The 15510-nt window shown below is 27.3% G+C and overlaps 1 protein-coding gene across 1 annotated transcript; it reads left to right on the top strand.

Annotated features, from left to right (window-relative positions):
* The first annotated feature begins 645 nt into the window (after positions 1-645).
* Positions 646-3059, top strand: LOC131620997 (large ribosomal subunit protein uL10-like). Its single transcript, XM_058892197.1, has 5 exons — positions 646-1085; positions 1307-1375; positions 2110-2208; positions 2305-2697; positions 2785-3059. The coding sequence occupies exons 1-5, from the start codon at positions 828-830 to the stop codon at positions 2929-2931; spliced, it is 966 nt and encodes a 321-aa protein (XP_058748180.1). The 5' UTR covers positions 646-827; the 3' UTR covers positions 2932-3059.
* Positions 3060-15510: the final 12451 nt, after the last annotated feature.

The following is a 15510-nucleotide window of genomic DNA, read 5'->3' as shown; positions in this document are numbered from 1 at the left end:
GTTCACACCATTGCTTCAAGAGTTGAACATCATCAATAAACGTCAAACATAGTTTTCACACGAAGAAAAATAATAAATATGAGAAGGCTTAGTTTTTTCTTCTATTTATTTAATTAATGAAAACATATAACAAACAAATAAAAATGTTGATTAAAGTGGAATTTGAATCCGCTATTTATACCTAATTACACAATTAAGTTTCTATTAGCCGTTTAATTTTGATATGATAATAAAAAGACAAACTTTTATAATTCCAAAGATTTCAAACTCAAATCAAGACCACTAGACGTTAATCAGACAATTACAATGGCATTGCAAGAGTACTATGTGATTGCATAATTTTCTGGCTAAAGAAAATAAATTTGATATTTTATTTATACTACCTCATAGAAGAAATGTTAGTTTTTAATAAATAAAATTAAAATTTAATAATTAAACAACTAAGAAAATTAGTAAATTAAATCTGATTTAGGGACCAAAATTATTTATTTAATAACTTTTACATACATAGGATGAGAAAAGAGGTTATTCCCAGTATATAATTGGGCTTTGTAGGCGTATTTGTTTGGGCTCTTAAGAAAAAGCCTATCAGTCAACTCAACCCTAATTTCTCATCTTCCTATCCTCACTATATAAACCTCTTTTCATCCTATTGCATCTTTAGGGTTTCCAGTATCATTTCTGCACTTTCACGCCCAACGCATCAAACCTTCACAAACCAGAGGTTAAAGAGGCAGCCCCTTTTGCTGTCCGCCTTGACGCCATCTTCGTCTTGGCCCTCAATTTTGCTCTCTCAAAAACCCTAGAAAAAACCTCAATTCTCACCAATGGCACCAAAACCAACCAAAGCCGAGAAGAAGATCTCTTACGACGCCAAGCTATGCCAGCTTCTCGACGAGTTTTCGCAGATTCTTATTGTCAACGCTGACAATGTTGGATCTAAGCAGCTTCAGAGTATTCGAAGCGGTCTGCGTGGGGATTCGGTGGTTCTCATGGGGAAGAACACTATGATGAAGAGATCTGTTAGGATGCATGCTGAGAAGACCGGGAACAATGCTTTTCTTAACCTGATTCCTCTGCTTGTTGTAAGTTATTAAATTTTGTAGTTTCATTGTTATGTTGTTTTGTAATTAGTGATTATTAAGTTATATATATGATAGGTTTAGGCTCGGTTAAATTTTAATTTAGTGTAATCAAAATAAAAGTTATTTTTTAGTTAATAGGTTTAGGTTATTATTGGTTGAGAGTAGTTATTGTTTTTTGAGGTGTTTAGGATTTGTATAATGTGTTTTGTTTATTGTAACAGGGAAATGTTGGTTTGATTTTCACCAAGGGTGACTTGAAGGAGGTTAGCGAAGAGGTTGCCAAGTACAAGGTAACGTTGACTTTTCATTGTTGTGTGTCTGTGTATATAAATTCTCTGTTAATGTATTAGTTTACCTTATAAATTCTGGTATTATTAATCTCATTTTTCATTACGGTTTATTATAACAATAATGACAATTAACTGTCAATTGTTCATAAGTTTGTTTTTGTGAATGTTTGTTGAAATGGTATTGAAGGAAAATAGTTTTCTTTTATAACTGTTTTGATGATTTTATTGAAATTGAATTTGATGTTGATTCATTCATAAGTTTTCTGTATTTTTATAAACACTGGGAAATATAATTAACTTAAAGTTGTTTACAACTTTGCCCTAAATGGGTGTTGAATCATTATATTTTAGTCCAAACTATTGTTTGTCTCCCTAATGGGTTTCTGACAATCACATTCTAGTATGTTTGGTTTCTAATGTTAAATCAAATGGTTTTGTTAAATTAAGTGGTTTACTATTGAATGTTAGGGTTAATCATGAACAGTTGATGCAATTTGCAAATATTAAATGAAATGGTTGGCTATTGTATATTTTAATGGTTTGTAATATCTGAAACCTATATTACAGATTTTGTTTTTACTGGCATTTGTTTAGATGTTTTTGATTGATCGTATTTGGTTGATCGTATATCATTTCTTTCAATGCTGTTATGTAGTTAGTTTTGTTTAACAATTCAAATTTCGTCTGTTTATTTGTGCTTTGACTAAACAAATTTTCTTGAATAACTTGTATAGGTTGGAGCCCCTGCTCGTGTTGGTTTGGTCGCTCCCATTGATGTTGTTGTTCCTCCTGGCAACACAGGGCTTGACCCATCCCAGACCTCTTTCTTCCAGGTTTGTCGTCTTGCTTCATTGAAATCTGTATATTATTTTGATTTTGATTGATGTTATTTTATGCTTATGATTTGTGTTTACTTTAAAAAACTATAGGTTCTCAACATTCCCACAAAGATTAACAAGGGTACTGTTGAAATCATCACCCCTGTTGAACTTATCAAGAAGGGAGACAAGGTGGGATCTTCTGAAGCTGCATTGCTTGCCAAGTTAGGCATTAGGCCTTTTTCATATGGTCTTGTGGTCGGTTCTGTTTATGACAATGGCTCTGTATTTAGCCCTGAAGTTCTTGATCTTACCGATGATGACCTTGTTGCTAAGTTTGCTATTGGTGTCTCAATGGTTACTTCACTTTCCTTGGCCATTTCATACCCTACACTGGCTGCTGCTCCTCACATGTTTTTGAATGCCTACAAGAATGTTCTTGCCATTGCTGTGGCAACTGAATATTCATACCCTGAAGCTGATGAGGTTAAGGAGTATCTAAAGGTAATGGCTTGTCTTGGACTTATTCTGATCTTAGTCTTTGAATATTCATTAGTACTTTATTTCTTATTCATAAATTGTTAAATGCAGGATCCAAGTAAGTTTGCTGTAGCTGCTGCAGCTGCTCCTGCTGATGCAACTTCTGCTGCTCCTGCTGCTGCCAAGGAGGAGAAGAAGGAGGAGCCTGAAGAAGAATCTGACGAAGACATTGGTTTTGGTCTTTTTGGTGATGAGTAAATCCCATATTTTGGTTGTTAGATTTTCTGAACCATTTCTTCATTTTAGAAGTTATGTAGTTTGCTTATTGTCTGGTTTGTGTTTTACATTATGACTTCTTTTGGTAATGTTATGTTTAATTTTTGCTACGAGTTTCTCTCTAATTGATCAAATTATAATTTACCTACGATCTTGTTGATTGAAGTTATGTTCCACTTTTCTTTTAAACATGACTTGCAGAAATAATCTCTTAAACAGTTTAAACCCTCTAGGAAAACTTCTAATTTTTCATTAAAATATTTTTACTTTGTGAAGAGATGACTGCCGTTATTGCACTCATTATCAGTGGGAGATTGTTGATATGTATCGCTGTAACAATACGTGATCTATTGGACAACATATTATTGTCGAGTCTGACCACAAGAAGCTTCAAACGTCGTATCTATCGTATATAACTGTACAAGAATGGATTGACGATATGTGGATGAAATGATGATGATCCATATTTAAAGAGAAAATAAATCTTATCCCATATATGAAGTAATAATGTTCCTAGACTTCGAAAGATAATTTAGAATTTCTAACGTGACTTTTAGAGGAGACTTCGAAACATGTAATTGGCAAATCCATAGTAGCAAATAACATTCTGGAATCCTGGTGCTTTGCACTATATTCATATAAATTTAAGGAGGGGTATATTCGGGGTATATTAGAAATAAAATTACATTTTTCATAACAATTGATATTTAATTTTTTATATTCATATAAATTTATTTTGTAGGCTATTTAGATTATGTTTGTAATTATATTATTAAATTTTCAATGTGAAAGACAATAAATTAGAAAAAAAAATTTATTTTTAGTCAATTATATGGGAGATTAAATTACACATATTTATATTATATCTACTTACATAAACATATTACTAGACCTTTATTTGTATAAAAATTTAATTTATAGTATTAATTTTGAGGTTATGTATATAACTTGTGTGTTGCACAGGTTTTATTATAATATAATTATATGAATTTTTTCGTTCAATGAAAAAATAAAAATAAAAATTGATGACATTAATATATGATTGTATCAAAATGTTTTTCCTCATTTATTTGATTTCTTTTTATCTTTTTTATTACTCTTATGTTACTTTTTTCAAACATTGTATTCTCATCATTACTTTAATTATATTTCAAAGGAAATAATAATTATATATCATAGAAAGACAAAATAATATAAATTAAAAGATAATTTGCATGGTCGAATTAAATTCCTTACAAATTATTTTAGTTGTTTTTATAAAATGTAATATAATTTTTTATTCATGCACTTTATTATTAATTGTACACCTTAACTGAATGTATGCGATCATACTATCAATTTGATCAAATGCTTCTACATAGAAATGTGGGAAATAAAAAAAATATAATTTCAATTAAAATCACAATAAAATATAATCTCAAGCTTAGATATTTTAATAGAGAGGTGTGGATAAATTTCAGAGATGACATGGGTAAGATCATACAAAATCATAAGATAAAATTTTTATTAACATATTTATTTTATTTTATAAAATAATAATTTATAAACATTTTAAAATCAATTAGATGCATATTTTAATAAAAATAAAATTCATTTTTATCATTCTGATTATATCAAGTGAATCACAGATACATTTTTCTCAATAAAATATTGACAAATAATACATTTTTTGTATTATTAGATTATTCATTTTTGTTTATTGAAGATCTCCAATAAATAAATAAATTTAAATTAAATACACATTTTTCGCAAAGATTACGGTTAAAAATATACTTACATAAGCTGCAATTTTTCTCATGATTTTCAAGTAATAAGGATGCAAAACTAATATGAGTTTTCTTTATCCTCTTCTTTTCGCTCACATATAACAAAAATAATTATATTCAAATAAACATTAAAAAGAAGAGAAAATCATAAAATTAGATAGAGAAATATTATATTGATGCTCAAAACAAATTATTACAAAACATCATAGATAAAATATTTAAATAATTGATAGGATAAATAAAGTTAAGTCTTTAACCTGGAACATAAATCAAATTCATTAGGTAGCCTACAACGTAAATTAAAAAAGTAATTAAAATATAAGAGAGCTCTCAGAAAAAGTAATCAAAATATCAATATAAAAGGAAAAGTAGATCGTGTAAATAAAAAAAAGAAGAAAAGTGGTTAGGTTAGGTGGTAGATATAACCTATTTATATTGAATAAAAATTTCTTATTGAAGAAATTGAAAAGATCAAAAAACACTACCATAAAAACATTTAATGGGGTACCGTTTATTTTCAATACAGTTTTCTATAGAAGTTATACTTAATAATTGTAAATTATTAGTTTGTTATAAATTTAATAGTAAATTATATTGATTATATTTAAAAAATTTAAAACGTTACACATAAATTTATTAGTTATAATGAATTAAAATGAATTAGTCATAATAATATAAAATAAATTAGTTTTAATTAGCTCTAATAACATAAAAATATTACACATTAAATTAATTAGTTATAGTGCTTTAAATAAAATATCTTTTGAATTATTGATTTATATAAATTGTATGAAATTTTTTAAAATTATAATGTTTATTATTATTGTTTTTATTTTAATTATCATTATTTTATTCATATAAAATATTTGTTTATATACTTTATTATTAATTAATATATATTAAAATTGTATTCATATTTTTTTTGTATACTACTATTGTAAAATAGATAAATACTTATAATTTTTATAAATCATATTATTTTTAATCGTAGTAATTGAATAATATATTATTATTATAATAATAATAATAATTATTATTATTATTTTGTTATTAGATGAATATTATATTATAATTTATTAATTATATTATTATTGTTAATAGTGATGGTTAAATATAATATTATTATTATTAATATTATTTTAATCATAGTAGCTGAATATTATATTATATTATAGTATTACTATTATTTTTATAATTTTATTTTTTTATTATTAGATGAATATTATAATTTATTATTCATATTATTATTGTTGTAATTTATTGGTTTGTTATAAATATAATAGTAAATTATATTAATTATAATTCAAATTTTTTAAACGTTACCCATAAATTAATTAGTTATAATGCTTTAAATAAAATTTCATTTGAATTATTGATCTCTATATGAATTTTTAAAAATTATTATGTTTACTATTATTATTATCATTAATATTATTTAAATTATTATTATTATTTTGTTTATTTATATAAAATATTTATTTATATACTTTTTTAATAATTAATACTACTATTTTTTAGTAGTAGATGAATATTATATTATATTATTATTATAATTAATAATTAGATTATATTTTTATTAATTAATATTTATCTTAAACCTAGTAGATGAATATTATATTATATTATTATTATTTTACTTTTTATTATTCGATGAATATTATATTATAATTTATTATTTATATTATTATTGTTAATAGTGATGGCTGAATATTATATTATTATTATTATTATTTTATTTTAATTATAATTATAATTATTATGTTTATTATTATTATTATTATTATTATTATTATTTTATTATTATTATGTTGTTTATTACTATTATTTTTATTATTTATTTATTTATGTAGGTAATAATATTATTATTCTTATCATTTTTATTATTAATATTATTATTTAAAAAACGGTAGCTGAACATTGTATTATTATTGTTAATATTAATTTATAAAATAGAAAAAGTATTTTAAAAATTTATAATATTTAATGATATTGAGTTATAGAGGTAGTAAATTTCTTTAAAAAATGTTAATTGTGATATAAATTATAAATTGTATAAAATATAATAATAATCATAATTTTATTTTTAATAATGTTAGTTGAATATTATTATTATTATTAGTACTAATTTATAAAATATAAAAAGTATTTAAAATTTTGTAATATTTAATGATAATATAAGTTATAAAATTGTAGCTACATTTTAGAAAATATAAAATATTGAGTTGTATAAAATATTAAAAATAATTAGAAACTGAATATAGAATTATATAAAATATTTATTGTTATTATAATTATTTTTAATATTCATACATGAATATTATATTATTTCTATTATTACTAATTTATAAATAACAAAAGTAGTTTAGAAGTTAATAATATCAATGATAATAGGAGTTATATATATTACAATTAAGTATTTAAAATTTTAGGATTAATTATTTTAATTATATTTATAATTATAATTATTATGTTTATTATTATTATTATAATTATGACTATTTTAATTATTATTATTTTGTTAAATGAGGTTTTATTAATTGATAGAATTTTGTGAAGATGACACATAAACATGGGGCTATATGATGATGACACATAATCAAAGACTAAGGTTTTTGTCTAGGGTTGTCATCATGACAACCTTACATTTATATTAAGTAGATAATATATTTATTTACTTACACATTCAGTGGAATCAGTGAGCTGTTTCAAATTAAACTAGTTTCAAATTCAGTTAGTAATTACCCATTAAAATATGTGGGTATGGGTGCGGGCACGGGTACCTTACTACCCACCCCGCTCCATACCCGTACATATTTCTATAATGTCATTTATATTATTATATAAAAAATGCATGATTCTAATTTTTTTAAAAATATATCGCTATTAAATCATTACACATTTTAATAAAAGTGTTTATTTGTTTTTTAACTCAACAATAACATACATAACTTTTTTAATATTGTTAAAAATACTTAAATTATATGATATTTTATAATTAAATAATTTAATTTTACTATAAATGCGAGTAAATGGGTACGAGTATGGGCATTGAGGTACTCACAGGGTACAAGTACGGGCACGAATATTGATACCCACGCGGGTCTGGGCTCGGGTACGGAGATTTTTGTTAAACTGCGAGTATGGGGACGGGTACTATAGTACCTTGCAGAGGCATCCATTCGAGCAACTTCCTCTTGATTGATTTCATGGGCAAGGGCTTCAGGAAGAATGGACGCGTGACCCCGTGAAGTAGATTGCTGAGACAAGCAACTTCGGAAAGTAGGAGCAAATGGTTTTGATGATCGACTTTGTGAATCATCAAAAGAGGTATCATCAACTCGTGCCCTAGTCTTTCCCATGGCCATCTCACGTTGTACATACACATGTTGGGACACATGAGTGAGTCATATATTGTTTCAACCATTGTACTTATAATAAAGCCAACAAAATTACATCAAAATGCAGTAAGGTCAAATTGGAGATACATTTTCGAAAATATTCAGACATAATCCGAAGATGCATCTCCAGATGAGTTCGCGACTTGCAGAAATGAAAGAAATCCCATGGCTTCTCTAAACTCTAACTAAATGGTAATACATGTCTATATTTACTACCTATTTCGATTGTACTTCACTCAAATACGTCTTAAACAACCCAGGTTACGTAAAACATATCAAAACTAAAATAATAATAAAATAAAATGAGAATTTTATCAAATTAGAGATGTGGATGAGAAGCTTGAATCAAGTGAGTGACTTTGCAACAAAAGAGATTCAATGTGGGGTTTAATGACTTTTCAGAAAATGAAGAAGGAAGAGGGAAGTATTTGTCGCGATTTTATGAATAAAATGATTTTGAAAATGCATCTCTGTAAAACTCTCTGAATTTTAAATTAATGGTGTGTACGAAGAAGTATCTCTGAATTCACCATTATGTTTATACATAGATACATCTGTAAATTAACTTTTCACAAAATAAGAGTGACTCACTAATTTGTGCTGATAAGTGTTAACAAGATTTGTTCGGAGATGCATCTATACACGTTATGAACATTTATGACTTTTCACCAAGGTGTTGGAGCACCCATAAGGATGGAAAAAAATCCCTTATTTTTATTGTTTTTCTTAGGCCTTGATAACTTTAGATTTGTTTTTTTTTTGGTTGACAAACTTTAGATTTGTTTTAGAGTATTTATATTTATGAGTTTTAAAATAGTCACATGACAAGTAATAATTGAGTTTTTGGTTAAAGATCGGTCCCCACATTCGCCGGTCATTATGTCAGATTTTGAATTTTTAAATATTCAATGTGTATTGTATTACTGTAACACTATCTTGAAGCAAATCTTACTTTACCGATTACATTGACATGTCTTTAAAACTCTATCATTGTGTTTGTTCTATGTATTCATTTGTGTGGTTTCAACATGTCTTTGATTGATATTCTTTGCATTTAAGTCTTTTAAATGCGTAACATTTAATTATGTGTGCATTTGAATATTTATATAATTGATCATGCATTATTTATTATTATAATGCATTCCTTTATATTGTCTTTTGATCACTATTATTTATTGTTGAAAATGGTTGTTGGATATTGTTGCATGTAACATGCTTATCTTCGTATTTGTATTTAATCTTAATTGTTGTATATTCTTCTTAGCTTTTTTAAGCTTATTTGTTCTTCTGGAATTACTTTTGAAGGCTGTTTGTATTTGGTATAGACTTATGACAAATTGTATCTCTTTTTGATGTTGTCAAAGTGGGAGAAGTTGTAATGAGTCTATGATTATGCGTTTTATGTTGTGGTTTGTGTGTAATGTTTCAGGGAGGGCACAAACATTTTTGCTTTGACTTATGTTGACTCAATAAATAGGGAAAGATTGCCAAACATAAAAGCGGGAGATAGTAGCTGTACATCTCTAGGGGGAGTTGGTTGCATGTCCTTATTATATGCAGCGGGAGCAACCCCAATACCGTTATTTTATTGCTTGTCTTATCACTTTCGTTTATTATCTTTTATTGAGTCTCCCTCATAAATTGCACAGTGTGAATCAAGTTTTGAATTCAATTCGCAAATCATGTAGCATGCATAAACCTTTGATTATGTTTGAACTTGCTCAAGATGCTCTTAGTCAAGTGAATGAGTTTGTGGAATAAAATCCTTGGGTGTTTAATTCAAATTAGGTGCAAAGAAAAACTTTAAAATCATGAAAAACTTGTGTTTAGATATATTGATTCGAATCAATCATTTACACACAACATTTGATTCAAATAAAATCAAATAGAGGTGACCAAAAGTTTTCAAAAATCACTTGATTCGAATCAAGTTTTACACATGATTTGAATGAGACTATACCTTGTCATTTATTCGAATCATACTTTTCACATGATTCAAATCATGCAACTTTTTCTGATTTTTTTTAAAGTTCCTGAAGCAATTAATTCAAATCAATTATTACACTTGATTCAAATCACGGGGCCTATGATTCAAATCACACATTGCACTTGATTCAAATCAACTGCAAATAGGTCAAAAAAATCTAAATTTCTTTTTTTTTCCCATTCACTTGCTCCTTTGACTCATTACATGCACTGACCTTGATTCAAATCTAATTAATCTTTTTGAATCCTTTATGTGCTTCATCTCAAGCACATATATAAGTCTTTGTCAACCTTGTTCAAACAAGAGTTCATAATCATTTGAGATTTTCTATAAAAAAAATCAACCTCCTATTTTGAAACTCTTGCACTAGAAATCTTTTATGTTCAACCCTAATCCAATTTTCATATCTTGATCATGAGTGAATGTTAATTGATTAGGGTAAAAGATGTCTTGAAACTAACCGTTCTTGGAGATTCGTTCATACATTTTTCAAGTTCTGGCAAGATTGGGGTTGTTGTCATTGATGCTGACAAATTTCAGTGAAAAAAGAAGGTATTCTCTCCAGAATTGTCTTAATAGTGTCTATGTGGAATGCTACAGATAAGATGGAGTTTTTTTATATCTTTAGATAATTCATCACTCAAGAAAATGATAGGAGGATTTGAGAGTTGGCCATATACAAGTCAAGATCCTGGTAAAAGATTTTATTTGTTAATTTTCTTCAACATTATCGTGGACTAGTGATTTTATATACTCTCAAGATATTTGTCACAATAAAGGAACAACTATTAAAGTGGATGTAGACTTATGCGAGGACGACAGTGTCAAACCACTATAAATTCTAGTGTCATCTCGCTATCTATTATTCTTCAATTTGAATTTCGTAAAACATGCATGCTTAAGCTTATGTTTTGGTAATAGCAATGTAATTGATAAGTTTATGTTTTGTTGGAAATAGAAACATATTAAAGGCTTTAGTGGTGATTAAAATCTGAAAAACATCATGCTTTTAGAATTCACTTCATTATTTTATTGCGTTATCACATCCTGTGACTTATTCAATTGATTTAATAACATACATTGTGTTTCTTCGTCTAGACATTACAATATTTGTAAAGCGATTTGAGTTGCTATTGAATATTTGTCAATTGAGTATAATTTTGAGATTTTCGCTCTACAAACTTTTGTGCGCAGACTTTGAACAACTTCAGGTTGTTTTTATTTGAAGAATCACTTCATTTGATTTTTAAAAAGTCTATTCACCTTTTCTAGACTGTTTTCTATAGTCATATTTACACCTAATATAGATGAATTGATGGTGATTCTCCCATGACTTCTTATTTCTTTCTTCCCTTATTTTCTCTTCTTTTCTTCTATTCCTCTTTCTATCTTCTTTTTGTTATATTTCTTTCTTAGGTCACTAATAATAAAGAAAATACCTTCAAGCATGATTGATGATAGCATGTGTTGCTTTTGTAATGAGGAGGAAACTTTGAATCATTTATTGTTTGGGTGCATTGAACCCAACGCAATTTGGGCAAAAATTCTTGATTGAATTCAAGTGAGAGGGAATCAAAAAGAGTGGAATGAGGAGCTGGAGTGAATTCTTGCATTCACCTGTGGGATGAGTAAACAAGCTAGACTATTGAAACTGGCTGTGACTGAAACGTATAGTGTGTGGAAATATCTTAAAGATACTTATTATGATAATAGTGTGGATAATACAAATTGACACAATTTTTGAGGAGATTATCTATAGAGGTTAGTATAGTAAAAAAATAAAAGATTGTATTGTTAATCTAACGATGTTGTAGTCTATTTTTTATTTTTCTTTTGTCTTCTGAATGAGGTGGATCTAAGCGATCGCCTTGTACGTTCATATTTATTTTTAAATTAATACAAAGTCTCTAGTAATTCAAAAATTTATTTATAGTATATTAGTTTTAATTTTAGTGACTGTTAAAATAAAAGTCATTAAACATTTTTTTACTTTTTGAATCAAAATAAAAAGATCGAGTGGTTTATGAGTTTTATTCTATTAAATTTATAATTAGAATTAAAATAAAAATATAGAAATATCATTATTATTATTATTATTATTATTTATAAATCATAAATTATATCAATTTTAAAATTTTAAAATTATTTTAATTTTATTATTCTACTTAATTTAAAAAAATATATAAAATTGAGACATAAATTTTTAATTAAGATCCTAAATGTTGCCATCATGATAAGGTTGAATTTTTATTAAGTAAATAAAATACAAAATAGATTTTTTTCGTTGATTAACAAAAATATGGAATAAATATTTGTATCGCATAGTGTTAAACATAAAAAAGAAACACATAATTACTCTCTATCATAGTCCAGAAATGATATTTTCCATGTGGCAGTATGTATGGGCTAGGTAGCATCCTATGCTGTGACTGGCCACCGCCAGAGCAACCTTACCTGTCCACCTTTGCCCGACAGGATTATGTGCAACACGTGTTTGCCACGCTACGTGTCTGGACCAAACAGATGGCAAAAAAAAGCGTCGCTGATTTGGACAAAAATATCTATAACGGCCATAATAATCTCGAAATTATTATAACATTGTTTTGGATAATCATCCAGCAAAATAAATGGAGAAATATAAACATGGATGGATGAGGTTGCTTTTGTTCTGGAATAGATAGATAGATATTATGTGACTCTTTTTCAAAATGTAAACTTTATTTTCTTTAGATTTCTTTGTCGTTTGGAAAAACAAAAGCTTTTACATTTACTAAATATCTGAATAAACAATGTTCTGTTTTGTTACTTTAGAGTATTTTAATTTGCGTTCTTTTGCATTAGATTGATGCATAAGATGTGGGTATAGAATGTGAAAACAACAAAAATAAATGTGAAAACAACAACAATTAAGCTGCTGTCTTTGAACGAAACAAGCTCATTAAAATCTGTGGGCAAAAATGTTTGATGGACATGTCACATTAATGTAGGGCTGGAATGTTTTTAGTTTTAATTTTTAAAACTTGATTCTTTAATTAACTTTTATTCTCATTACTAAATTATAGTGAAAATAAATAATTAAATTTTAATTTTATTAAAAATATATTTGAGTATTTTCGTTCCATATTCATCTTTGTAGTAAAATTATTATTATTTTAAATAAAAATAGATACAATCCCGTTATTTATAATATATTCTGAATCAAGACCTTGCACCAAATTTATAATGTATATTTAGTTCTAATACATATTAATATACATTACAATTAATACAAATAATAAGCCATTTAAAAATTCCAAACAAAAATTTAAATATTTTAAATAATACACATATTAAAATTCTAATACACTAATCGTATAATTTATATTCTAAATTATCTAAATCAAATAGTAGAAAGTAAGAGATTCTAAAATATGAATTAGGATTTCTACTTAAATAGAGGTATTTATGTAATTTTGATATAAATAGAGTAATTTGAGGTGATATTAATGTCATCAATATAGTCTCTGTCTTCTTTTTTTTATTTATTTTATTTTAAAAAGTTTGAAATAATTTTATTGGATTTAGATTGTCTATAATTTTTCTTTTACTGTTCTTGGTTTCACAACATTTTCAACCATTATATTATATTTTATGCCAATTTATTTTCTACACTCTTATTTTTTCTTGCTTACCAACCATTAGATTTGAAGCAAGGAAAAAAATCAGGAGACGATCCATACACAATTTTATTAGGCTAAAAAAAGATGATCCATGATAAAACGGTTTGAATCTAATGGATGTTGAGAGAACACTCAAAGTAGGATTGGTTGTCCAAAGTGCACTCCAAGTCGCCCAACATTGTCGATCTTCCGTACTGACATCTAGATGTCAACCTACTTGAACAAATCGAAGTCCTAGACCCCACACTTTTTTGGACAATTTTTTTTTTGGAAGGGAGGGATATTATGCTAGAAAATTTCAAACCCCTTTCAATAATGAAGTTTGTAAAAGGAGCGACCCTCATGAGCACGTCGCCTTCAATAATAGTCAGATGGCTGTCGTCGGCACCAATGACTCCTTAAAATACATTCAAGATACTCTCTAGTACCTTCATGGACGCCACATTGATGTGGTACATGAACTAACCACGCTTGTTAGTTATTAGTTATTAGCATATAATGAAGAAATTAATCTACCAGTTCTCGACGAGTAACTACATGGATGTGTTAACCATGAGACTATTCAAAGTCTACCATGGGCCCTCTGAGATGTTAAGGGAGTATCTCGCCCATTTAAATGAGGGGACCCTCAAAGTTATACACGCAAATCAAGAGATGTTTGTAGAGGCATTCTAGAACAGTTTGAGAACCACATACTTCAACGAGTCCCTCGCCTAGAAGCCAATCACTTCTACAAATAAAATTATGGCACAAACCGAGTGTTTTATCAAGGTTCACGAGAGTAATATAGAGAAAGAAGTTAGATACGCCAAGGAACATATATTTAACACTTCTGGCACATTGCAACAATAACACAAGTCAATATACCTCACCTGTAAAAGACCATACTACTTTCAAGCGTAAAGGAAGACCCATTGAGAACTTCACGCCAGTGACCATTGCTGAAAAGAAATATGGCGTGAAATCTTCCACACTCATGATATTCCTCAACCATCAACTACCAAGTCTGACATTACGGAACATTTTTGTAATGCAAATAACAAGTGCAGTTTTATCGTATTCTCAAGGACTGGTTGTGTTTCAAAGACCATTCAATAGTTTATATTATTTTAAGTTTGATTTATCAAAAGATTCATTGTTTGGTGAATACTTGAAAAGAAAAATAATAGAAAATAAACTTTCAGTGTTTCAACAGTGAGAAAACTTTGTTGGGGTTAAACTTTATTGACATTTTCTTTTATAGATCCTGACCAATAATATGCAATTCCAATCAGTTATTAATATTACCACCTGAAGCTCTCAACACAGCTCATGTTTGAGGCAATAACGTGATACTAGTCATATTACCTAATAGACAATCCCTCAGCCTATTAATCAATACATCATCATTAAGTTTTAACAGTGAATGCATATATTAATGTAAACTTTTATCAATATCTTTATTTGTGCGGATTTCAAACCTAAATCTATGTCTAGAATTTAACATCCAATAGATAATAGACTTGGATCTAGTATTGGCCAATACCTTTCAAATATCAAGTCATACCATAAAAACATATTTTAAGTAGCTAATTTAAAACAAGCATTAAGAACAAAGAATCCATCAATTTTAAAACTTAAGAAGAATTACAAATAACGCTATGGTCGGGATAAAAACATAAGTTACAAGACAACTACATTCAACCCCAAAAAAGAAGAGAAAATTAGCAACACGTACTCATCGTAACGTTATAATCAAGTCGTGGAAGAAG

This window comes from Vicia villosa, linkage group LG7 (assembly GCF_029867415.1).
Source record: "Vicia villosa cultivar HV-30 ecotype Madison, WI linkage group LG7, Vvil1.0, whole genome shotgun sequence".
Classification (NCBI taxonomy): domain Eukaryota; kingdom Viridiplantae; phylum Streptophyta; class Magnoliopsida; order Fabales; family Fabaceae; genus Vicia; species Vicia villosa.
This window is presented reverse-complemented; position numbering and strand designations above follow the sequence as displayed.

What these genes read in the sequence shown, in the direction of transcription:
- LOC131620997 (XM_058892197.1), top strand. Translation starts at nt 828, where the DNA reads ATGGCACCAAAACCAACCAAAGCCGAGAAGAAGATCTCTTACGACGCC. An exon ending in AAGAGGTTGCCAAGTACAAG is followed by an intron (nt 1,376 to 2,109) that starts GTAACGTTGACT and finishes TAACTTGTATAG; the next exon opens with GTTGGAGCCCCTGCTCGTGT. An exon ending in CCCAGACCTCTTTCTTCCAG is followed by an intron (nt 2,209 to 2,304) that starts GTTTGTCGTCTT and finishes AAAAAACTATAG; the next exon opens with GTTCTCAACATTCCCACAAA.